This window comes from Panicum virgatum, chromosome 6K (genome assembly GCF_016808335.1).
Source record: "Panicum virgatum strain AP13 chromosome 6K, P.virgatum_v5, whole genome shotgun sequence".
Classification (NCBI taxonomy): domain Eukaryota; kingdom Viridiplantae; phylum Streptophyta; class Magnoliopsida; order Poales; family Poaceae; genus Panicum; species Panicum virgatum.
Window position 1 is genome coordinate 19,016,014 of NC_053141.1, and position 26,215 is coordinate 19,042,228.

General features: G+C 52.0%; 1 protein-coding gene across 4 annotated transcripts in view; it reads left to right on the forward strand.

Annotated features, from left to right (window-relative positions):
- The window catches only part of LOC120711983, a 45,027-nt gene that overhangs the window by 15,228 nt on the left and 3,584 nt on the right, over nt 1-26,215 (forward strand). Inside the window, exons 8-14 of one of the 4 annotated variants that reach the window (XM_039997665.1) lie at nt 398-472; nt 15,465-15,516; nt 15,628-16,196; nt 16,448-16,654; nt 16,753-16,873; nt 23,420-23,536; nt 23,700-23,856. In XM_039997665.1, the coding sequence (XP_039853599.1) occupies nt 398-472; nt 15,465-15,516; nt 15,628-16,196; nt 16,448-16,654; nt 16,753-16,873; nt 23,420-23,488 (1,093 nt within the window). In that variant the 3' untranslated portion in view covers nt 23,489-23,536; nt 23,700-23,856. The remainder of the gene's footprint in view (nt 1-397; nt 473-15,464; nt 15,517-15,627; nt 16,197-16,447; nt 16,655-16,752; nt 16,874-23,419; nt 23,537-23,699; nt 23,857-26,215) is intronic. The other 3 variants (XM_039997664.1, XM_039997663.1, XM_039997666.1) reach the window with 3 other exon arrangements.

A 26,215-nucleotide genomic window follows, 5' to 3' on the forward strand; every position in this document is an offset into this window, starting at 1 on the left:
TCATAGTATTGAGATAGTGAGGCTGTAAATAGTGCATATGCATGCATGGTATAAAAATAACGATATTATTTTGTCCATAACAGGTTTGGTGTAGGCTAGATATACCTTAACGAGAGCTGAAAGCAGAGAAATCTGAGGAAAAAGATAGCAATATTATGAATATCATAGCACATGGTTTGAGCACATGGATTGCTCAGTTTCATGCGCTCTAGATAATTAAACATTACAACCTTTAAGTTTCTCTTGGCTGCATCCCCACTTCATAGTGGTTGTAACGAAAAGAAATATCATGAAACAATTTACTAGAACTGCAATATCTACATGGAGTATTTAAATTTATTTTGTTGGCATCTTATGTTTCCTTTGCCAGCACAACTGATCCTGTCTTATTGTTCAGCTCTGATTATGTAATGTCCTTGTGTCCTGGAGTCTCAACTAGCAGCAAGCATATTAACAAATGCCAAGCAATAAGGTGCAGTTCACGTTATTTCCCTATTCTCCTTGTGGTTATGAGTGATGTGGTTATGAGTGATGGAAGGAATAATTGCTCTATTCCTCCAACCCTAGAAGGATGGGTATATATAGTACCTACACATGGGCCTCTAGATGGGCCTCTATACACATGAGCTCAATATACTACAACACCCCCCGCAGTCTGAACTACCGGCGCAGCGGTGTTCAAGACTGGACAACAAGAATGCTAACACCCCCCGCAGTCTGAACAACCGACGCAGCGGTGTTCAAGACTGGACAAGATGAGAGTACAAGTAGAGTACAAAGGGCTAATACCCCCCCGCCCCCCGCAGCCACAACTAGCCATCGGCTACGTTGAGGCTGGATCGAAACTCCGAGAAGGTCGACGAGGGCAGCCTCTTGGTGAAGATGTCATCAAACTGGGAGGTAGTCGGGACATGGAGTACCCGAACATCGCCGATGGCGACTCTGTCGCGCACGAAGTGTAGGTCGATCTCCACGTGCTTCGTCCGCTGATGCTGGACGGGGTTGGTGGAGAGATACACAGCGCTGACATTGTCGCAGTAGACGAGCGTGCTCTTGGCGAGCGGGCTGTGGAGCTCCGCCAAGAGCTGTCGTAGTCAGGACGCCTCCGCCACGCTGTTAGCGACAGCCCGGTACTCCGCCTCGGCACTGGAGCGGGAGACAACCGGCTGCCGCTTGGACGACCAGGAGACCAGGTTGCCGCCCAGGAAGACGGCGTAGCCGGAAGTGAAGCGACGAGTGTCCGGGCAGCCAGCCCAGTCAGCGTCGGTGTAGACCACCAGCTCAGCAGAGGACGAGCGGTGAAGCACCAGGCCGAGGTCCACAGTGCCACGGACGTACCGGAGGAGACGCTTCAGCGCAGCAAGGTGTGACTCCCGGGGATCATGCATATGGAGACAGACCTGCTGAACAGCGTAGGTGAGGTCCGGCCTGGTGAAGGTGCGGTACTGCAAAGCGCCGGCCAGACTCCTGGTAGGCAGTAGGATCAGCCACCGGATCACGCAGAGCAGCAGACAGCTTCGCCTGAGTGTCGACAGGAGTGGAGCAGGGCTTGCAATCAGTCATCCCAGCCCGCTCCAGGATATCGAGGGCGTACTGCCGCTGGTGAAGGAGAAGACCAGACGGGCGAGGCTCAACAGTGACGCCCAAGAAGTGGTGGAGCTGACCAAGATCCTTCATAGCAAACTCCTGCTGCAGAGAGATGACACTGAAGTAACTGTTGGCTGGAGGCTGTGAGCACAATGTTGTCGACGTATAGCAGCAGATAGGCAGTCTCATCCCCACGGCGGTAGACGAAGAGAGACGTGTCAGACTTGGCATCGGTGAACCCCAATGTCAGCAAGAACGTGGCAAACCGAGAGTACCAAGCCCGAGGAGCCTGCTTCAGATCATAGAGAGACTTGTTGAGCCGGCAGACCATATCCGGACGACTTGAGTCCACAAATCCCGCTGGCTGAGAGCAGTAGACAGTCTCTGACAAGGTGCTATGAAGAAACACATTCTTCACGTTCAGCTGGTGCACTGGCCAAGAGCGCGAGAGCGCAAGCGAGAGGACCGTGCGCACCGTAGCAGGCTTCACGACCGGCCTGAAAGTCTCATCATAGTCCACACCAGGCCGCTGAGTGAACCCCCGGAGAACCCAGCGAGCCTTGTAGCGCTCTAGTGTGCCATCAGCCCGACGCTTATGCGTCCAGATCCACTTGCCAGTCACCACATTGCAACCAGACGGACGCGGCACGAGGTCTCACGTCTGGTTGGCAAGAAGAGCCGCGTACTCCTCTTCCATCGCACGACGCCAGTGAGGATCCGTCAAGGCGTCGCGGACAGAGGAGGGTACCGGAGATACCCGCGGCTCTCCCTCGGTACCGGAGAGACCCGTGGCTCTCCCTCGGTAGCGGAGAGAGTCGCGGCCTGAGACGCCATCCGCCGAGTCACCATGTGATGGATATGTCGAGGATCCCGATGGATGACTGGCGGGTGGTACACCTCCGGCTCGGCTCGAGAGGGAGCTGGAGGAGGTGGAGGAGGCGGTGGCGGCGACGGCTCCGGTGTCGGCGTCGCAGGATCCTCCGGAGCAGGAGGTGGCGCCGGTGTCGACGCGGAACGACGCCGATACACCTGCACCGGCTGAGCGTACCGCCGCGACGCCGGTACACCTGCACTGGCTGAGCTTACCGCTCAGGTGCAGCGGAAGGCACCGGGTCCGTGCGCGGCACGACCGGAGGTCCGGGGGCGGCGCGTGGCGCGACCGCGGGCACCGGGGCCGCGCTCGGCGCAGCAGGGATCACCGGAAGCGGTGCCGGTGCGCCGGGGAAAACCTGCAGTAAAAGGACAGACAGGTAACGGTGGCTGAACCACCGGGTCAGCCGGAAACAGAGACGCCAGTTCGGGATCAGAAGAAGGTGTGGAGGAGGTGGAATAGGGGAAATCCGACTCGTCGAAGACGACGTGTCAGGAGATCAGAACGCGGCGAGAGGTGAGGTCAAAGCATCGGTACCCCTTGTGGTTAGGGGAGTACCCGAGGAACACACAACGAGTCGAGCGGGGCGCCAGCTTGTGAGAAGCGGTGGCGGAGGTGTTAGGGTAATACGCACACCCGAAGACCCGAAGGTGGTCGTAGCGAGGAGGGGTACCGAAAAGAGCGTGGTGTGGAGTGGGAGCAAGAGAAGCAGTGGACGGAAGGCGGTTGAGCAGGTAGGTGGCGGTGTGGAGGCTCTCAGCCCAGAAGCGTGGGGGGGGGGGGGGAGAAGCCTGAATCAGAAGGGTGCTCACGACGTCGTTCGTCGTGCGAATCATCCGCTCAGCCTTGCCGTTCTGAGGAGAGGTATACGGACAAGACATACGCAGCGGAACATCCCGAGACAGGAAGAAAGACCGGGAGGTGGAGTTATCGAACTCCCGCCCGTTGTCACACTGGACGGCCTTAACGGTGAGGCCAAACTGAGTGGACACCCAGGCAAAGAAGTGGAGGAGGGTGGGGAAGGTCTCAGACTTGGCGCGCAAAGGGAAAGTCCAAGAGTAATGAGAAAAATCATCAACAATGACCAGATAATATCTATAGCCAGACATGCTGAGTATAGGAGATGTCCACAGGTCACAGTGAATGAGATCAAAAGCATGCGCAGCATGCGAAGAAGAAAAAGAAAACGGAAGTCTAACATGACGACCTAACTGGCACGCATGACAGAGGTGCTCAGCAGGAGCCCTAGTACATGGAACATCGGTACTACGGTGGAGCTGAGCCAAAACGTCGCGACCGGGGTGACCAAGCCGGCGGTGCCAGGTGGTGGAAGAAGGCGTCACGGCAAAAGCAGAAGAAGAAGCCGAAGGTGAGGCAGCGGAAGCAGGAAGCCGAAGAGTGTAAAGGGGCCCCGGACTGTCACATCGGAGGAACGGACGCCGGGAAGCCGAATCCTTCACAGTAAGACCAGAGGAGTCAAATTCGATAGAACAGGAGTTGTCAGCAGTAAATTGGCGAATAGAAAGAAGGTTGTGAACCATTTGAGGAGCAACAAGAACATTAGGAAGACGAGGAGCAGAACCCATGGCGGTAACAGGAAGGCAAGACCCATCCCCAACCATGATAGAAGGACAAGAGGGGTGTGGGGGTCGGACAGAAGAGAGGATACCAGCATTGGGAGTGGTGTGGAACGAGGCACCCGAGTCCGCGATCCACTCGGTGCTGGTCAGCGGCGTCAGTCCCATGGTGCTGAAGGACTGCGCCAGAGCGGCCTGGTCCCACCCCCCAGGCCAGGTCGGCTGGTGGCTGGGCTGAGCGGGCGGGGTCCAGGACGGCGCGAAGAGTGGAGCAGCGCCAGTGAACATGGCCGCCGGCTGGAGCTGAGGACGAGGCCCCCCTCCCGGACCCTGGAACGGCCACATCGAGATGCGCCCTGACCATGGGTTGCTGAAGGATGGCCATGGCGTACCTCCAGCGGCAGGGGCAGGAGCGGGAGCCGGTGTCGGCGCGCCCCGACGGCCCCCACCCGTACCGGTGCTCCCAGAAGCAGGGCCACCACCACCACCACCCCGTCGCCGGCGACGTCCACGGCCCCCACTCCGGTCTGCCCGGCAGGAGCAGCATCGAGGAGGGAGGTGGCAGGAGCAGCTGAGGAGGCCGGTGGAGCAGCAACGAGCGCGGCTGGTGTGGGCGAGGACGATCCGGGCGCGAGACCCCTGGTGATCTCTCGAGGGCGAGGTCGTCCCGGACCTGCAGGAAGGTGGGGAAGGGCCTCTGGCGGGCGATCCAGCCCTTCAGGTGGTCGTAGGTGCTGCTCAGTCCCCGTAGGACATTGAGCACCAAGACCCGATCGGACACCGGATCCTCGAGGTCGTGAAGTGCATCGGCCATGCTCTTCATCCGCCGGCAGTACACATCGACGGAGAGGTCCCCCTGCACGATGATGGATAAGTCTGTGTACTTGGTCTTTGTGGGGCTGCACAAGAGGAGATGCTCTTGCTGCAGCACGTTGTGCTTTGCTGCCCCTAGAGGACAGCAAGGACAGCATCTTGACTACCTTTCAGTTGGCATCTAGGACAGCAGCATCTAGGACAGCAGTTAGCATCTTGGACTAGTGTCCTTAGCATCTAGCTTGGCTGCCCTGCAGCCCCTTGTATAAATGTATCCCCAGTCCCCCCTTGGGATGGCATGGCTTTGAGTTTGTGAATATGAGAAAACCAGAAAATTGTCCCCAAGTTCATTGTCATTCCTCTCAGCTCAATGAGAGTTAGAATTGAGCTTCTAACATCTGGTATCAGAGCCGTACTTTCCTGTAGGTTAGACATCTCCTGCTCTTCTCCCTCCCAAGTAGCAGTTCAGCCACCACCAGCAGCTAGCGCAGTAGCTAGCGCAGCAGCAGCTGCTGCACCCTCTGCTCCACCTTCCTCACCCGAGCAGACGAGCAGCAGCTCGTCTGAGGCTGCGTCTTCTCCACGCAGCAGGCCCTTGGAGGCGCGCCATGTCCGACGCACAGCGCTCGGTCGCCTCGAGCGCACGGCGTCAGCGAGATGCCGAGCTCGCCGCGGCAGAGGAGCGCAGGCGAGCGACGGCACAAGCCGCTGCAGTAGCGGCGAGGGCGGCCAGGCAGGCTGCAGCGGAGCTGGCGGCGGCCAGGGCGGAGGTGGAAGCAGAGGTGGCGGAGGATGCAGCGCGTGCGGCGGAGGTCGAGGTTGAGACCTTGCGCGGCAGCCTCAGCGGCTCCATCGCCGGCGATGCCACCGCTGACGAGGACCTTGAGGAGTTGGAGAGGGACAGAGCGCGGGACCGGACCGCGCGGTGGGCGGCAGCCCACCCCGGCGGCGGCGGCCCATCTGCCCGCGCGCCCGGCGGCGGCCTGGACGGTGGCGCGCCCGGCGACGGTCCAGGGGGCCGCGCACCCGGCGGCGGAGGTCGCGCCCCTTGCGGCGGCCCGCAGGGCGGAGGCGGCCGCGCCCTTGGCTGCGGCGCGCAGGGCGGTGGCGGCGCTCCTGGCTGGGGTGCGCGCGGCGGCGCCCTCGGCTACCACGGCCTCCAGGCGGTAGTCAGGGACGTCGGTCCCGGCGGTGGGTGGCCCGCCCTCACCAAGACCAACTACGTCGAGTGGGCCGCGGTCATGGAGGTGAAGCTCCAGGTACGGCATATGTGGGAGGCAGTCCGGTACGGCGACGTCGACTACGATGAGGATCGACGGGCGCTGGATGCTCTCATCGCAGCAGCCCCGCCGGAGATGCAGTTCACGCTTTCCAAGAAGCGAACTGCCAAGGAGGCCTGGGACTCCATCGCTGCGGCACGTATCGGCAGCGACCGCGCCCGCAAGACCACTCTCCAGGCACTTCGCAAGGAGTGGGAGAACCTGGCCTTCAAGCCAGGTGAGGATGTTGATGACTTCGCCCTCCGTCTCAACACTCTGCTGCAGAAGGTGGTGCAGTTCGGCGACGACACCTACGACGAGGAGAGAGCCGTCGAGAAGCTCTTCCGCTGCGTCCCCGAGAGGTACAGGCAGACCGCTCGCTCGATCGAGTCTCTGCTGGACCTCTCCACCATGACGATCGAGGAGGCGATAGGTCGCCTCAAGGTCGTCGACAGCGACGAGCCACAGCCTCCCTCGGGAGGCATCTCCATCGGTGGGAAGCTCCATCTTACTCAGGAGCAGTGGGAGGCCCGGCGCGGTGACAGGAGTAGGGGGGAGCCCTCTTCCTCGACTGGTGGCCGCAAGCGCGGCAAGCCGCGAAAGGGGCGCGGAGGTGCCCAAACCGGGGCACGAGGGCGCGCCGAGGGTGGCGCCCGCGGAGATGCTCATGGCGGCGCCGCCGATAGGCCCAAGGCGGCACGAGACGACGCCTGCCACAACTGTGGCAGGCCCGGCCACTGGGCCAGGGACTGCCCGCAGCGGAGGCGTGGGGGCCAAGCCCACGTCGCGGAGGCCCAGCCGGATGACGAGCCGGCTCTGTTCCTACTCCACGGGGACATGGAGCCTCATCCGGCGGCACCGGCCTGCCACCGCTCTACTCCACCTCGACGAGCCGCGTGCCCGAGTCATCGGCAACGGCTCCAACGACGACAGGGTCGACGGCTGGTACCTCGACTCCGGCGCCACGCACCACATGACCGGGCGGCGGGAGTTCTTCTCCGACCTGGATGTCGACGTATGTGGCTTCGTCAGGTTCGGGGACTCCTCCGCCGTGGAGATCAAGGGCGTGGGCTCCGTGATCTTCACCGCCAAGTCCGGAGAGCACCGGATGCTCACCGGAGTCTACTACATCCCGGCGCTGCGGAACTCCATCATCAGCCTTGGGCAGCTCGATGAGAGCGGCTCCTGCGTGGTGATCGACCGCGGGGTCCTCCGCATCTGGGACCACCGTCGCCAGCTTCTCACCAGGGTGGTTCGAGGGAAGAACCGCCTCTACATCCTCCACGTCGGGGTGGCCCAGCCTCTTTGTCTTGCAGCTCGCAGGGACGACGAGGCGTGGCAGTGGCACGAGCGCTTTGGGCACCTTCACTTTGAGGCCCTGAAGCGGCTCAGCGCCAAGGAGATGGTGCGAGGCCTCCCGAGCCTCGACCACGTGGAGCAGCTCTGCGACGTCTGCGTACTGACGAAGCAGAGGCGACACTCCTTCCCCCAGCAGGCGAGCTTCCGAGCCAGGGAGCGGCTCGAGCTCGTACACGGGGACTTGTGTGGCCCGGTGACACCGGTCACACCAGGAGGACGACGCTACTTCCTGCTGCTCGTCGACGACCTCTCCCGCTTCATGTGGGTGATGATCCTCGGCAGCAAGGGAGAGGCCGCGGACGCCATCAGGCGTACTCAGGCTGCTGCGGAGGCGGAGAGCGGCCGCAAGTTGCGCGTGCTGCGCACCGACAACGGCGGCGAGTTCACGGCGGCCGAGTTCGCGGCGTACTGCGCGGATGAGGGCATCCAGCGCCACTACTCCGCACCGTACAGCCCGCAGCAGAACGGCGTCGTCGAGCGGCGCAACCAGACAGTTGTGGGGATGGCTCGGGCCCTCCTCAAGCAGAGGGGGGTGCCGGCCTTGTACTGGGGAGAGGCGGTGGTGACGGCCGTCTACATCCTCAACCGCTCGCCCACCAAGGCGCTCGACGGCATGACGCTGTTTGAGGCTTGGCACGGGCGCAAGCCGGCGGTCTCCCATCTGAGGGTCTTCGGCTGCCTCGCGTTCGCCAAGGAGCTTGGCCACATCGGCAAGCTCGACGACAGGAGCACTTCGGGAGTGTTCATCGGCTACGCGGAGGGTTCGAAGGCCTACCACATTCTCGACCCGGAGACAAAGCGTTTGCGCACGGCGCGCGACGTTGTGTTCGACGAAGGACGAGGATGGGCGTGGGACAAGGCGGTGGACGACGGCTCGGCTCCGACGTACGACGACTTCACCGTCGAGTACGTCCACTTCGAGGGAGCTGGGGGAGTAGGCAGCTCTTCTTCGCCGAGCGTGCCTACCCCGGTCCCCGAGCCTCCACCGACTCCGACGCCCGACACACTGGCGGCACCACGCTCTTCAGCTACGACTCCGGCTGCGCCGAGTTCCTCAGCTGCACCACCACAGCCGGCGACGTCGCGCACTCCAGTACCAATGGCCACTCCTCCGGGCACGTCTACTTCGACACTTGCTCGTGCTGAGCACAGTCCGGTGGAGTTCGCTACTCCGCTCTCTCACGACGAGGAGCGCGTCGACGCGTACCACGACGGCGAGCCGTTGCGGTACCGTACCATGGAGGACCTTTTCGGTGATCAGCCGGTGCCGGGACTGGTGCCTCACGACCAGGAGGCGCAGTTGCACCTCGCATGCGACGACGGCGAGCCTCGGTCTTTCGCAGAGGCCGAGGGACACGCGGCATGGCGTGCCGCGATGCAGTCGGAGATGGACGCGGTTGAGAAGAACCGCACTTGGGAGCTTGCTGACCTCCCTCGCGGTCACCGCGCGATCACCCTTAAGTGGGTGTTCAAGCTGAAGAGGGATGAGGCCGGCACCGTCGTCAAGCACAAGGCTCGCCTGGTGGCACGAGGTTTCGTGCAGCAGGAGGGAGTCGACTTCGACGATGCCTTCGCTCCAGTGGCACGGATGGAGTCCGTGCGACTCCTCCTTGCGCTAGCTGCCCAGGAGGGCTGGCGTGTCCATCACATGGACGTCAAGTCGGCGTTTCTCAATGGCGACTTGAAGGAGGAGGTCTACGTGCACCAGCCGCCGGGGTTTGCGATCCCCGACAAGGAGGGTAAGGTGCTACGTCTGCGCAAGACCCTCTATGGCTTGCGGCAGGCCTCGAGGGCGTGAAACGCCAAGCTGGACTCCACGCTCAAGGGGATGGGCTTCGAGCAAAGCCCGCACGAGGCGGCCATCTACCGGCGGGGCAAAGGAGGCAATGCCCTGCTGGTGGGTGTCTACGTCGACGACTTGGTGATCACCGGTACCAAGGATGCGGAGGTGGCGGCGTTCAAGGAAGAGATGAAGGCACCCTTCCAAATGAGCGACCTGGGGCCTCTCTCCTTCTACCTGGGGATCGAGGTGCACCAGGGCGACTCCGGGATCACACTTCGACAGACCGCCTACGCCAAGCGCGTAGTCGAGCTCGCTGGGCTCACCGACTGCAACCCAGCTCTCACTCCGATGGAGAGGCTGAAGCTGAGCCGTGACAGCACGGCGGAGGAGGTGGACGCTACTCAGTACTGGCGTCTTGTGGGGAGCCTCCGCTACCTCGCCCACACACGGCCGGACTTGGCGTTCTCCGTCGGCTACGTCAGTTGGTTCATGCAGCGACCGACGACGGAGCACCAGCAGGCCGTGAATAGGATCATCCGCTATGTTGCGGGGACTCTCGACCACGGTCTCCACTACCCGAGGTACCCTGGGGCGGCACACTTCGTTGGGTACTGCGACAGCGACCACGCCGGCGACATCGACACCAGCAAGAGTACGAGCGGGATCCTCTTCTTCCTCGGCGAGTGCCTCGTTAGCTGGCAGTCGGTCAAGCAGTAGTTTGTGGCCTTGTCCTGCTGCGAGGCCGAGTACATAGCGGCCTCCACCGCGTCGACTCAGGCGCTCTGGCTCGCTCGACTGCTTGGTGATCTCCTCGGCAGAGACACTGGAGCGGTGGAGCTCAGGGTGGACAGCAAGTCCGCTCTGGCCTTGGCGAAGAACCCCGTTTTCCACGAACGGAGCAAGCACATCCGGGTGAGGTATCACTTCATCCGAGGCTGCTTGGAGGAAGGAAGCATCAAGGCGAGCTACATCAACACCAAGGATCAGCTTGCGGACCTGCTCACCAAGCCCCTTGGGAGGATCAAGTTCCTTGAGCTCTGCTCCAGGACCGGGATGGTTCAATCTTCCCACAAGACGACGCACAAGACTTAGGGGGAGAATGATGGAAAAGTCTGTGTACTTGGTCTTTGTGGGGCTGCACAAGAGGAGATGCTCTTGCTGCAGCACGTTGTGCTTTGCTGCCCCTAGAGGACAGCAAGGACAGCATCTTGACTACCTTTCAGTTGGCATCTAGGACAGCAGCATCTAGGACAGTAGTTAGCATCTTGGACTAGTGTCCTTAGCATCTAGCTTGGCTGCCCTGCAGCCCCTTGTATAAATGTATCCCTAGCCCCCTCTTGGGATGGCATGGCTTTGAGTTTGTGAATATGAGAAAACCAGAAAATTGCCCCAAGTTCATTGTCATCCTCTCAGCTCAATGAGAGTTAGAATTGAGCTTCTAACACACGAAGGTGCGGAAAGTGGCGTCGAGCTGGAGGGCGCGGTACTCGGCGTTGCCAAGGAACTGGCCCTCGAGCGCCACCCAGGTCTGCCGCGCGGTGCCGCCGTGGGTCCTGACGAGGTCCTGAAGATCTAGGGAGATGGTCCCGAAGATCCAGGACAGGGCGACGCTATCGAGGCGCAGCCACGTCACGTCCCGCGCCTCGATCGGCGAGTCGACGAGGACGTGGTCGTCAAGGGCGTAGCGGCGAAGGGTGAGGACCTGGTCCCGCCAGTGGCCGTAGGAGGAGGATGCGGGGTCGAGGAGGACGGAGACCAGGGCCCTGATGTTCTGGACGCCGGCGGCCTGGAGGTGGAGCTGGACGACCATGGGGTCGGTCGGGTCGTACCGGGGTCCAGATCCAGCGGGCGGCGCCTGGCGTGAGGAAAAGGTGCCTGGCTCGGTGTCGACGGGCAGTTGGCCGGAGGAGGCGCGGAGGAAGCGCTCCGCCTCGGCGACCCGGAGAGCGAAGGCGTCGGCCGCGGCGCGCTCGCGCTCCCAGGCGAGGGCAGCAACGCGGACCCGCTCCTAGGCCGCCGAAGCCTCCGACTTGGCGGTGAGGAGGGCCGCGGCGTGAGCGGCGTCGGCCTGCTGCCCGCGGAGAGCGGCGGTGGAAAGCGGCGCATCCGCAGGCGACATCCCGAGCCCGGTCCACGCGGCATCAGGCGCGGCGTTGGTGGCGGGCCGCTTGCCCGCGGCTACAGCGGCGCGGTGGGCCACAGCGGCGGCGGCGGGATCCTGCAGCAGCGGCAGTGCGGCCGGATCGGCGCCCGCCGCCTGCAGCAGCTGTGCCGCGGCCCGCAGGACGGCCGGATCGACGGCGGCGCGGTGGGCGGCGGCGGCCTGCGCAGCTTCGGAGCTCCCTCCAGCATCAGCAACCGCGGCGCGCTCGGCATCCGCGGCGCTCCCGGCGACCACAGGATGTGGCAGCGGCGGCCCAGGGGGCACCGGCCCACGGGGAGGAAAACCAGGGGGCGGCCCAGGAAGGGGCGGTTCCTCACCCGTGCGGGGCAGGAGAGGCGCGTCGACCTCCGGCGCGTCCCCAGCAGGGGGATCGAGCGCCGCCAGGGCGACGGCCGCGCCCCAGTAGATCCGCCCCCCCCCCCCCCCACCCGCCCGCGCGTGCACCAGCCGCGGCGGCGGCGGCAGGAGCAGGCAGGGGGCCCCGATGGGTCCAGGCGGCGGCGGACCAGGCGGGGCTCGGAGTAGAGGAAGGGAGGGGTGGGAAGGAGGAGAGGGAAAGGGAGGAGGAGGAGGAGGCCGGCGGCGGCGGCGGCGGCTGGAAACAGAGGAGAGATGAACCTAAGCTAATGATACCATGATGGAAGGAATAATTGCGCTATTCTTTCAACCCTAGATGGGTGGGTATATATAGTACCTACACATGGGCCTCTAGATGGGCCTCTATACATATGGGCTCAATATACTCTAACAATGAGAAATTGTTAGTGTTTGGGGGACCAGCTCATTTATGATTATAATACTATGGTAGTGGTAATATTTAATCTCTTTGAGTCTACCTTTTCTTTGCTTTTATGATTTTATGGAAGGATTATCTCTGCATTTTTTTTATTTAGTTGGTTGTTGGGACAACACACTACCGAAGATACACACTAATACACAAGTTTCATGCAGAAACACACTAGTTGCCGCAGCAACCTACTTGGAACTGATCCACTTGATCAGCTCCTCCCTAAGTACCTAAAATTGCCTCCTGCCTGTAAGATTCGGATATGGCAACTCCTACTCTGCAGCCCAGGCAGTCGTTTACGGCAACCTGCCAGCGCAGCTACACACACTCCTCTTTTGAAAAGAACAACCAGACCACTCTCCTTTGGTGCTGCTTGAACTCTTGAGGGAGCTAGGCCCTCTCCTTCCTATTTATAGCACTAGATATACACTACTACACAGCCACAATGGCTTACATGCCAAGGCAAAGACTTGAATTAACTTGCTCCCTAAGGTAAAGACTTGGACCACAAGGCAAAGACTAGACTTGGACCCTATGTAACTTACATGTACCTACTGCACTATTAGTCAAGATTATAGCTAACGATCTCCCCCTAATCTTCACTATGTGGAGCACCGCACCTTCTTGCCACACGCAACGGCCTTCTCATTCTCCTTGCTGTGCACTATCGCTCGCAGCGCTACCATGCCAGCATCTTCTCTTCCAGCAGCTTGCAGCCACCACCGCAGTCTCCTCGCAGTACTGCAGCACCGTCAGTTTCTTGTCACGTCACCGCAGTGATGTCTTCTTGTGGCACTGCACCACCACCATCTTTTCACGTCACCACAGCGAAGTCGTCTTCTTGTGGCATCGTAGCACCACCGTCTTCTGTTGCATCCTCACAGCAGAGCTGGCTCATCATCAGCCATGCTAAAACCTTCAGCAAGAAGCACGTTCTCTTTCTTCTTGCCTATTCCCCTACTAGGGCACTCATATGAATGATGCCCATACCCTTCACAGTTGTAGCACTGATCCCTGCTCTTGTTTTTGCGGATTTCGCCTCCGCGTCCACGTGATGACTCCAGGCCCCTTGTCATGAGGAGCTGCTCCAAATTTCGCCTCATAGCGTGCTCCTCGTGCCTTGACGCGTTCCTCGTGCCCCTTCAGGGAGCCACATGACCTCCTCCAAGGTCATCTTCTTCAAGTCTCCAAATTTCTCAATAGCTGATGCAATATGGACGAATTTGTTAGAAACTGCTCGCAGCAGCCTTTTGACGACTTGCGTCTCCTCAATCTTCTCCAAGCCCTCGAACCTGGCTAACAAGAAGCATTACCTTTGCTGCAAGTCATGAATCGACTCCTCATTCCCCATGCAAAGGTTCTCGAGCTTCCAACGCAACATTTGGACCTTCGCCTCCTTGGCATGCTCTTTCTCCATATGCATGGAGTGCAGTGCTATCCACATCTCGAATGCAGACTCCTCAACAACTTGCAGTGCCATGGTCATGCTGTCCTTCGCTTCATCCTTGATGTGCTGCTCGGCATCAGGATCAACCACATCCCACATGCCCTTGAGCACGCATCAGCAGCTTCATCCTTACGGCCCAAGCACCGTAGTTGATCTTGTTAAGCACCGGGTACGGGAGGGTCACCTTCCCTTCCCTCCCTGGTATCTTGGTCGCGCTCTCGCTGCTCGTAGCAGCCTTGCTTGACCTGTCTTCTGGCATGGTTTTCGGCATCTTACTAACCTAGGTTCTGATATCACTGTTGGGACAATACACTACCGAAGATGCTAACACACTAGTTTCACGCAGAAACACACTAGTTGCCGCAGCAACCTACTTGGAACTGATCCACTTGATCAGCTCCTCCCTAAGTACATAAAGTTGCCTCTGGTCACCTATAAGCATCTGGCTATGGAACTCCTACTCTGCAGCCGTGGCAATCCTCTTTCGAATAGAACAACCAGACCACTCTCCTTTGGTGCTGCTTGGACTCTTGAGGGAGCTAGGCCCTCTCCTTTCTATTTATAGCACTAGATATACATTACTACACACAGCCACAATGGCTTACATGCCAAGGCAAAGGCTTGACCTGATTCAACTTGGTCCCTAAAGCAAGGACTAGACATGACTAGACTTGGACCCTAAGTAACTTACATGTACCTACTGAACTACTACTCAAGATTATAGCTGACATTGATTACTCTAGTTCCAAGAAATTTTGAAGATGGTCATCCCTAGATCCATTCTTAATATAATGACAGGCATCTCTCCTGCCTGTTTGATAAAAAAAAAAATCGTAGCTCCAGAAACTCTTGAAACTGGAGCTATGGTAACATTAAAGGTGTTTAGTTAAGCAACTTTGCTATTATTTGGATAAAATACATCTTTAAATCATTTTATTTTATTCTACAAACTCCTAAATCCTGCATGGATCTTGGAGCTGGAGCTTTGCCAAACAGGCTCTTTGGTGTATGGTATGAATAATGTTGTCTGCAAACAACTAATTGAAGAAATTACGTGACAATAATAAGTAGGAGGTATTATGGCACCCTGTCAGCACCCAGTTTCTAGTATTAAGAGGCAGGATGGAAACAGCTTGGAGTGGGGTGCAATGGAGGGTTGCTAGATCTAGACTGGGCGACTAATGTGTAAATGCTTTGCTCAATTCTGAACTGTGCACCACCTCTTGTTATGTAGAGGAGCATCGTATCAATCCAATCTGCAGTTTTGCTCCCTTTGTCATTTGGTCATTACAGAATGTCACTTTGGATGTTATTAAAGCTACCCCAATTTTCACTGATGGGTCATGACACCACATTATATTATGCTGTATTCACATCTTCTATCTGATAATAGTAAACATTGAAACATTCCTATCCTGTGCTCGTGGGATTAATCAGTTCATTAGACAGTAGGTTAACTACTTGATATTAGACATAGTAGGGTTACTGTTATTTGAATTTTGATTTCAGACATATTAGTTGAAGAGTATTTGTATTTCTCTGATTGCTTTTTGATATTTATGAAGATGTTTCACGTACTCTGAACTGTGTTGTATAATTTTTTCCCCTATGGTATGAAATTTCTGTTACTTAGTTCACAAGGCATGCTACAAAAGCACACCTTAATTTACTACATCCATATTTTGCAACAAAACTATCTTGCTTCAAATATGTTATTCTGCATTTTGTGTTACTTTTCTTCCACTTCTTTCTCTGTTGTCACTGTGTCTGAACTATACAATACATTTCTAAAACTTTGATCTGCATTTTATAAACAGGGAGATGCTTTTGCTACCACTTGAAGAACGCCTGAAAAAATGGTTCACTGAGGTTAGATTGAGACACCTGTTTTAATGAATAATTGGAACTCTAATGAGTTGAGAAGAACCGGTCAATAAGTTGTTTTCTACTTTCTTTTTTATGTTTACCTGTTTAAAATAGGTTTCAGAAGTAAACCAATATGATGCTCTGAAGCACCTTGCTCCTACCTATTCAGAGGAAGAAATCCTGAAAGTCCTTCCAGACTATGCATATTTAGTGCGTGGTTTATGGGTCTGCAAAAGTTCTTTGTTGTTTGATGATGGATATGCTTCCAAAAGAGACAGAATTCTTCTTGAATTTACAAAAAGGGAGTCCATCCCTGAGAAAATTCTACAAGTATGGATAAAACCGGATGACCTTAGGAGGAAGAGGATACTGGTTCCATTGTGTAAAAGACGTGGAGTTCTGAAGGACTATAAATTTATATCCTCAGATTTGTCCTTTCTCAAACGCTATCCTCATATAGTCAATGAACAAGAGTCTGCTTGGTCCACTCACGAGATGACTATCCGAGAGTCTCTTGAAGTGTCCAATAAAGTGGCACGGAATACCAGGAATTTGACCAGACCTAATGTTGCTTCTAAAGGGCCCAATCCAAATATGAGCAAGGGTAGGGATGGCCCTGCTCAAGGAAGTGATGACCATGCGACTGTTTTGGGTACTGTTTTCACTGCCAACAAAGTTCGCAGGTCAGTTCTATAAATTCACAGGTTGCCCTGTTTTTTTTTAATCTTTTTTGGTTCACAATAAAATTTTCTCGATTCAGTATCTTATTACTCTTTAGAGTAAATTCATTCATAGCCAGTTCTCCTTGCTTCCTTAACATCTTTCCCTTCATACTACATCTTATTTACTTTCATATTATGTGCTGTTACATCTTGCATAGGTTCCAATTAACTGTTAAGTGGGATATAAAATGATCAATACATGTTTACTGCAGCATGCAGGCAGTTGTTAGAGACTTGCGTCAATTGGCTGCAAAATATGCTTCCAATAGAAAGGATGGATCAAAACTGCAAGCTCTGTCCAAGGCTGCAAAAGATTGTGCATCACTCCCTCATGATAAGCTCAAACAATCAATATCTCTAGTTGCTGTTGATGTTCATGATGTCTATGTTGCAAAGCATGAGGAGAAGTCTAGTATACGGTAATGCACTGATGCTAATTTGAAAATGCATTAAGTACCATTTCGATATTGACGGAATGATGGAGCTGTACATTTTATTTATTGAATTTTTGCTACAGGAACATACTCATTGCTCTCTTCCGTAAGAAAGAACCCAATGCAACATTGACCAAGCAGGAAATTCTTGCTTCTGCTGCGAAGTATTTAAAAAGAGAGATTACTGATAAGGAGTACCATCAGGTGTGGAATGAATCACTTATTGCTTTTTATGTTGCTCCATTATGTTACTCAACAAGTCTGGTCCATTAATGAAAGCTGTAGTAATAGCCGGTGATGTTATAATGCATAATATTACCACGAGCTAGGCATCCCATCTTTTCACTGATGATGATGCATTAGGAAATTATTTGAAACGAAACAACTAAACTTCAAGAAGTCCAAATCACATTTTTTTGGAGGGGATGGGTGGGGTGAGTCAATCGCATAAGCAAATAACCTTCAAGCTAAATAATTGCATTTCACACCTCACATCCCTTGCATCTGATGCACAATTTGGAACCTAGAACCACAAAAATTGCACTTTACTTTATGCATCTTCTCTTGATTTCTCTCACCTTGGTTACTAGGACCATGGTTCGTTTGGTTTGTGAAAAGTTGGGTGCCTTAGGTGTAAACCTCTTTTGTTCGTGAATCAGGATATGTGTTTGCATATAGTAGATTGGAAAAGCTAGGGCAAAAGAGAAAAGATAAAAAGGTAAAAGTTGTGTTTTTGATCGATTGGATACCCTCAATCGGCCATAACCCTTTATATTTATAGGGAGGGATGGTCTTGCCCCATTAGGAGTCGAAACCCTAATTAATTTCGTGTCAAAATACAACTCCTAACTCGGATTGGGCTGTCTGGACAGGTCTAACCGCCCCTGCCAACCAGTCTGACCGGTTTGGGTATGGGTCATTTTTTCTCTGTTTCTTCTCGGAGTCATAAATCTCTCATCCGAAGTCCAAATTGGACGTTCCATATATGCATTTTGATCGTCTCGACGAGAGCTACGCAATGGTGAAGTCAAATATGAATTTTGACAAAGTCACCTTGACTTGTGTGACCGGTCTGTGCATATCAGTCAGACCGGTATGCTCAGTCGTGGCAATTTCGGTCATTAATATATGCCCCATTTTTTGGCAATGCTCGCATGCCAAAAAAATAACCTTCTGGATCAAAATTGACTAAGGGCGATGACACATCAGCCATATATTTGTGCTAAGGGCGATAAAATTTTATCGACCATAACTTGGTCTACTTCAAGTTGATGTTGAAGCAACTTGCTTCGGCCTCCATACCTGCTTGGTAGTCGCTGACCTTGCTGGTATTACCTTCACCGGCTGTCCTATAAACTCTTGCTTGCGCATTTGCTGCAGCCTTTTTTTTTGGTGAGATAAACATGAGGGACACCACCTCGGCTGTAAGTATTTGAAATCTTCATTCACGTTCTTCTCACCCTCCTTGCTTCAATCAAGATCTTTTCTGACCAGATTCTGGCTAGCAACAATTGGTCTTTGTGATGGGTTTGGATATATAGAAGGATAATTAATAATATATGATTGCATATACATTCTACTAATCCAAAGGTGCATAACAAGGATACCGGCAATACCATAGAGCAATCGATGTATCAAATGGATATGGTTCAGCAGCATATTTACCTTGACTTGGACGAGAATCCAATTGTTCTCGATGCTTCGATGATGTCTTCTTAACTTTGTTTAGCCGCCCCTTCTGTTTCTGGACGGCTCCTTCCTTCTCGTATTTGGCCAAGAGCTCTTTGAAGCTCGGCCTTGCCCTGCTTGCAAATTTCCTAGGTGGACCGGTCAGACCGGTTTCTAGACCGGTCTTAGTAGACCTGGCACCTCCCTTCTGCTCTTGCCTGTCACACCCTATTTTAAGGACAAAATCGAATGCATCTCATATGTGCACTAGGATCAAGTTTACACACATATGATAGATATTATAAGTGAATATATCAAAAGACAGTGTTCAAAACGTAAGCAAGAAAGAGTACATAACTTTATTACACTCCGATAAACAAACACGCAGGTCTTTAATCGCTTCACCGATATCCTAAATGAGTACTGCAGCAGCGGCTTCCTCCACAGGCAGTTGACTGGTCAACGCACGCCAGGACTCCTCGAAGCCGTCGTAGTTCTCCACTTCAACATTCTCTTCTGAACAACATTTAGTCAAGGGTGAATACTCTTATGGTTGGTACTCAGCAAGTGGGAGAAGAATGCATGGCCATCAAGAGGCTAGGGTTTAAAGCGGTTAGCATTTTTAGTTGGTCATATTTTATTAGCGAGCACCTATTAACTAGGTATAAGTTTATACCAACCCACTTAAGCATAAAGATATATCATTATATCAAAACCATAGAAACACAGATTAAATTATACTTCATGTTCAATTATCATGTGAGAGCCGCTCTTGACCGCGAGCATAGCTCATATATTAGTTTTACACTCTGCAGAGGTTGTACACTTTCATCACAACTCGTGTCTCCCGATCTGCAGAGGTTGTACACTTTCTTTGTTGAGTGGCAAGGGATTCACTACGAAGCCTTTACAAAGACACGCAGATAACTAATGGCCTGCTAGAGTTTTAGTAGCGGTGTGGTCCATAACCCTCTCTAATGGTCAGCACCTTAGCAAAGGCTGCTACCCCAAGAGGACCGGGCTATAACCCCTACACTGACCCCCTCCTTGCCCTTTCGGTAAGGCCACCAGTTAAATACATGCCTAATTAATTGGCTAAGGTCAGAGCCATGTGACATTGTGGTTGTACGGTTTTCTTGGATGGTTCTCCATGTTCCAATTAAACATCATGATCTTGTAACATTAACCAAGATAACAACATAAAGCATGTTTAACATTTCTCAAAAGTTCATTATTTTACCATCCCAAGATAAAGCATCTAAGCATATCTACCCAACAAGATTTATTAAACCCAGTGTTCAAGGTTTCATGAGTAAAAGACTAGGTAAATCCTTAATAGGTGTCCCGTTCGAGTTTATGCAACTTTAACAATAAAGTAAAGTGGATTATCATGCTATTATTGGGACAAAAATAGAATATGCAGGGGGGAGAAGTCCACTTGCCTTCCTTGCCAAACTGCTGATTCTCTTCCTCGTATAGTTGCTCTTGATTTCCCTCGAACGGCATGTTGTCTACACGATCACGCAAACAAAACAAACAACAAATAAGAAACCACACAACAAACAGTAAAAACAAAGAATGATATGGTGTTAAAGATGTTGTACGCGTTGCAAGGATCACGTGAGCACAAGAATAGAGTTAGAACGAGAAAGATGGCTAAAACAAGGTTTAGGGGCTTATTTGCGAAGAAACAGAACTTCCAGGAGCTAAACTTGAAGAAATCGGGGCTAAAACATAATTAAACATATATAGAGATGGTCCGGAGTGCAAAAGAGGGGTCCTGGGATGGCGGGTTCTATTTTACAAGTGCTCAGGGGCCAAAACGAAAAGAAAAGGACCCTTCTGAAAATACTTTTGAACTGATCTGGACGTCGGATTTATTTCTGCAAAACACAGGGTCTCTTTTGCAAAACGGTCAAGGGTTGACTGGTATTGACTCCGGCTAAAACAGATCCGATTCGTTGGATCTTGATCCAACAGCGGGCAAGCGGGGACAGCGGCCTGGCTCGGCTCAAGCTTGGTCGGCTGCTGGGCGCTAGTGGCTCGGCGGGCGACGCTTTGCGTCGGCGGCCGGTGGGGGCGGCGGCGGACCGCCGGAGCAGCCGAATCCGGCGCTCCAAGGCTCGGTTTGGGACGGGGTTCGGCCGGGGAGTAGGGAGCGACGACAAGCTCGAAGGAGGGGTCGAGGGGGCCGTGGTGGTGCCGGGTGGAGCTGCCGATGGTGAGGGGCGGACGGCGTTGCCGGCGGTGGCCGAATCCAGCCATCCCGAGCCGGTTTCCGTGCGCAGGAAAGCCGAGGGGGACGAGGGAGTGATGACGCGCGCGATGAAGGGGTCGACGTGGGTGCGCAGGGTCGGCGAGGTGGTGCGCCATGGCGCACAGGCGGCGGCGTTGAGCTCGGGTAGGCGGCGGTGCTACGTGAGTGAGAGAGCGAGGGCGAGTGGAGTAGAGTTTGAAAGAGAGGAGCAGCAGCTTGGGTGCGCGATTTATAGGGCAAGGGAGGGAGTGGGATCACCGGGAAAGGGAGAGGGCGGAGCTCGGTGGCCAGCCATTAAGGCCGTGGTGATGGCGGCCGTTACTGGCCGAGGGAGGAAGGGAGGCGTGGAGATTGTGGCGGCATTCAAGGCAGACGAGGTGGAGAGGAAGGTGCATGAGCGCGGGGAAGGAGGGAGGCGGGCAGGCGCGGGCACACCTATGGCCGGCGGCACTCGTCACGGAGAGGGACCGGCTGGAGGAAGGGCATGGTGCCGACATGCGGGGCCGGCTTGGCAGTGAGGGGGGGTGGAAGGAGGTGCGGGTTGGGCCGGGGAGGCAACTAGGCTGGGCGGTTCTATTGGGCCGACTGGGCCGCGCGGAAAGAAAAAAAAAGAAAGGGGAGGAAGGGAGAGTTAGGCCGGACTGGAGAAAAGAGGAAAGAGATCTGGGCCGTCCAAAGGAAAAGAGAGAAAAGTTTCCTTTTTTTAACACACATTTGAATAAAGTCAAATTTTGAATTCAAATTTTTTTTTTGAAATATTGGGTGTTACATTGCCCCCCAAGCGTTGAATTTTTCAATGGAACTTCAGGGGACTTCTTCACTGGGATTTTTTGGCTATGCTTCACTCAATCTTTTTTCCCCAATTATTACATTTTTCCCTTTTGTTGATTCGGCTTGACTCGGTTGAATTAATATCTTGGGATTTTGCAACTCAATGGTATGTACTGGAAAAGGAGTTTGATCCACTTGCATCTGTGAAATAACTAATCGGCATTCATTAACAACCGATTGAATTTGTCTCTGAAGCACACTACAATCATTAGTTGCATGACAGAAAGTATTATAAAACTTGCAATAAGCTTGCCGCTTTAATTCCTCAAGCGGTGGTATGGTATGTGACATCTTGATGTATCCATTCTTATATAATTCATCAAATATTCCTTCATAATTAGATACATCAAAAGTAAATTTTTTTTCTTGCCGATCTTTGTGAATCGGCTTAAGAGAACAAGTGCAAGTTGTCACTGGAAGGCCATACAAACTCAGCATCCTAAACATTTTTACCTTCATCGTTTGAATAATTTGAATCACACCCAAGCACATAAACAGGACTATTAGGCTTTTCGTTAGACTTTTGCGAATTTCTAGCTTCTTTAGCTCGGCTTTCATTAGCCAGAGCTTTTTGTAAGACTTAACTAACATCTAGAAATTCTTGTCCATCTAGCTTTTCTTTATGAAAAGTAATTTAGAAAAAGCTAGATCAATCAAATCTCTATCAGAAATTGTCAAACTATAGCATCGGTTTCTAGTATCTCTAAATTTTCTAATATATTCAGAGACATTTTCATGCAAATTTTGTCTAACTGATGTAGGATATGACAGCTTCAATTCAGTTTTACCAGTAAGAAATAATCATGAAATTTCTGCTCTAAATCAGTCCAAGTGTAAACTGATGAAATAAACCAAGTAATTGCAGTACCCGATATACATAAAGGAAACAACCTCAATTTGTAAATATCATTGGTGATAGCTTCGCCACATTGTATAACGAATTGACCTATATGCTCCAATGTAGTTCTGCTATGATCATCAGTGAATTTAAAAAATTCAGGAATTTTAAACCCTCGAGGATATTCAACATAATCGTGATTCTCAGTGTGTGGTCTTTGATAAGTTCAGCATTTGTTCTATACCAAAAGTTTGCCGAAATATCTTAATCACCTCTTCTTTAATACTATCTGACCCAACATCATCGGTGCTAGGCCGATTTGCAGCCGATGTACTATTAGGTTGAGCAAAGTTCAGCGGTATAGAAACATGTCACAACTAACTTGCCGCCCCATGTGGTGGCACATTTGCATTAGGTGTTGAGCTATATAAAGTTTTATGATATGACGCTGTTCCATTAATTCGGCCGGATGATTGTTTGGCTGAACTCATCACCACAGCATTAGTTGGAATTCCATCACCAGCCGAATTACCCATTGTTTTATCGGTGTTAGAAGTAGATGCATCTTTATCATCACCGATAGGACTCGTACCAAGATAGGTTTCTATTAGACTAAATCAAGCATCAAACATACTGTGTAAATTTTGACCCACCTAGCGCATAGTCGCACCTAGGCGGCCGCCTAGTGTCGCATTTTTGAACACTGTACTCTATAATCAGCCCAAGGGGCTTAAGCAATATAACCCACGATTCATACGCAATCTACTATTGTTAGCCCTACTTACAATAGCCTTATTCTACACTATTGAATATTCCTATGTATGAGTTTATAATGAGATAACAGATCTGAGTGTTAAATGTAATTTCAATTTCTTTTGTGAGGTAGGGGAGACTCCATAAAACAATTAGTATAATCTAGAAGGCACTTGACTAGGCTTTAAACTGATGATGTTTTGTTTCTGATAAAAGACTACATGGCTAGGTCTGTGTCACAGTATATGAGGTTGCTATCCTTTGTTTGTCAAAGGATTGTGCTCCAAAGTTTTGATAGTAGTGTTTGTTGAAAAATGCATGTTTTAGTAGTTGTGGCTTTTTTTTTTATGCTATATCAGCTTGTTCAAATGTTTCGAGTTATGACATGTTTGGTTACTTCTAGGCCGTGACTGAAGTCTGCATTTCTACTGAAGATGGGCACTTGGTTTTGAAAAGTGGTGACGAGCCCTGAGTTCACTATGATATTTGAAGGTCCAAGATGGACTTCTTCAAGGGACAGGTATGTTTACTTGTATATATGTATAGAAATTCTAGTTCTTAACCAATTTTAACCTGGACAAAACATGAGTAGGATGGTAATGAACCATGTCATAGAAACATGTTACCTGAATCTGTAATACTGACGACCATTTGACCTGATTTCCTTCGCCATAAAATGGAAGCGAGACCTTACCTGAAAATGGTGTCAATACTTATGGTGTTTTATCATGAAATGGAAGGGAGATATCACCTGATAAGCTCTGGAAAAATAGAGAACGTTTTTACAATGTCATCAGGATAAGGTGGCCAGCAAGGAATACAAGAACCAGACTTTTACCAGTGAGTACATGCAGCTACAATTGAACAACTGGAAACATGTTTTTCGCTGATCTAGCTAGTATGTATATCCCCGGAGGTGTTGTGTTAAAAAACTGTAGACAATCATAGGAGCTGGTGGGTCAATTAAGATATGCTGTGATTATGTGAACCTCTATTGTCTCTAAACCTTGTTACCTGGACCACTAGGCCGTCAGTTATGTGTTAGTTGACATGCTGGCTACTAATGGTGACTACAATGGCATGCGTGGCTGCAGATAAACTGGCTATAGCCAATATCTTTAAAGTTTTGTAGAGGTGCTACCGAAAATAAGCGAGAAATTAAATCAGCAATAATAGTGATTGTAGAGTAGAGAGCATTTTATTTGTTGAGCCAGTAACTGATTAATTTAGCCCATAAAATAATAACTACAACACAAAGAACAGTAATGACACCTAATTTAGAAGTGCCATAAGAATCTACTCTACACTAGACTTGTCATCAAAATTTAATGTATTTGAGTTGGTAATGGTTGAATTGATGGCTTCACGAGCTAGGTTCTAGGATGACAACTTTCAGTAACGAGCTCTTGGGCATCCATCTTCTTGATCATGGCACTCAGGCCATGTTAGTAAGGGCTTGGATGTCAGTCTTTGAAGATGACAAAGCATGTAGGCATGAATTGAAACATGGTAGCTCGGTCCTTAGTTATGATCAAGAACAAAGCATGTAGTTGAACGTCCGATTGAAGGCCTGAACACTGATAGGAATGAACAACTCATCTATTGCCATGCCCAAAGGGGCAGATATGAAGATATACAAAGTGCAGATAGAACTCCAGGCTAGTGACTATGTATATGCGCGCGTGTGTGTATACATACTCTAGACCCCCCCCCCCCAACTCATGGTGGGTCAACAACGCTGAGCTGGGAGAGGATGCGCTGCGCCTTCGTCAAGAAATCAACCAACTTAAATTTTGAAGGCATGTAGCGAAGGGCCACAACATCATCGCGCACTTGCAATTGCATGTATTAGGAATCGACACCAAAGTTCTTTGTAAGTTCATGTTTGCTAGGATCATGAACAATATTTATCGCATTTGTGCTGTCTCAAGAAAGAGGAGTTGGTGTGGAAGCTGTCACAATCCTCAAGGAGCTAGGTGACCTCAGTTGTCACAATCGCCATAGCTCAACTCCACCTCAGCACTGGAATGAGAAATTGTTGTCTTCTTTGTTTTCGAGGCAATTAAGAAGGATCCAAGGAAGACAAACGGTGATGGAAGGGATCACTAGCCTAGGTTGCATCATAGTACACCTGAAGCTAGAGAGAGCTAGAGCAAGGGAAGAACACCCATCGACAAATGGCTCCACAAAGTTATCGAAGAACACGAAGGTGAGTGTAGTGAAGCTGGATGGGAGTAGAGACAAATATGGTAGCATGAGAGATGCCAGGACGAGTGATCCCAATGTAGAATTCACTGCCAACAAGATGATGATAGGAGTTGAATCATCAAGATGCTCATCATTAGTGTCCTGCAAGTGAACACTTAGCTCCAGGGGTGTATCAACAATATGATGATCGGTGAGAGCAACATGAGGGAGGATATTTTCAACATACTTCTCCTGGGAGTTAGATGCCATCAAGTGTAGAACATACCTCAAGTCCTAGGAAGTAATGAAGAGGACCAATATCAGACATCAAGAACTTATCACTAAGGCACTTCTTCACAAATACAATGTATTGGGAATCATCACCTGTGATGATCATGCCATCAACTAGAGAAGAAGCTTGCGATCACAAGGGTAAGTATGCACAAAGAGAGCAGGATCATTGTCACTAGGAGTAAAACCAGCATTCAGTAACACCAACAAAGGGGAAGTGCTCAAATAAGGTTTAGGAGCCTATTTGAGGCCATAAAGAGAGCGACGTAGTCACTTGGTGTAAAACTAGCATCAGTGACAACAGAGGAGAGGAGAAGTACTCAGCCTGTTTGAGGCCATAAAGGGAGCAACATAAATGGCAAACCATACCAACTTGGATAGTATACCCCTGCCTCGGAGGAACCTGCATGTAAACCTCCTCACTCAATTCTCCGTTAAGAAATACATTCTTGACATCAAACTAGAAGATGGACCTCTGTTGGATAGAAGCAACTGCAGGAAGAGTCTGGATAGTGGTCACATGGGTAGCAGGAGCAAAAGTTCCATCATAATCATGACTATGCTCCTGTTGAAAGCAACGCGCTACAAGATGAGCCTTATAAAGCTCAAGTGAGCCATTAGATCAAGTCATGATCTTGTAGACCCACTTGCAAGTAATTGGAGTCACTTCAGGCGGTAAGGGGATAAGATCCCAAGTACCAGTGCACTCCATGGCAGCAAT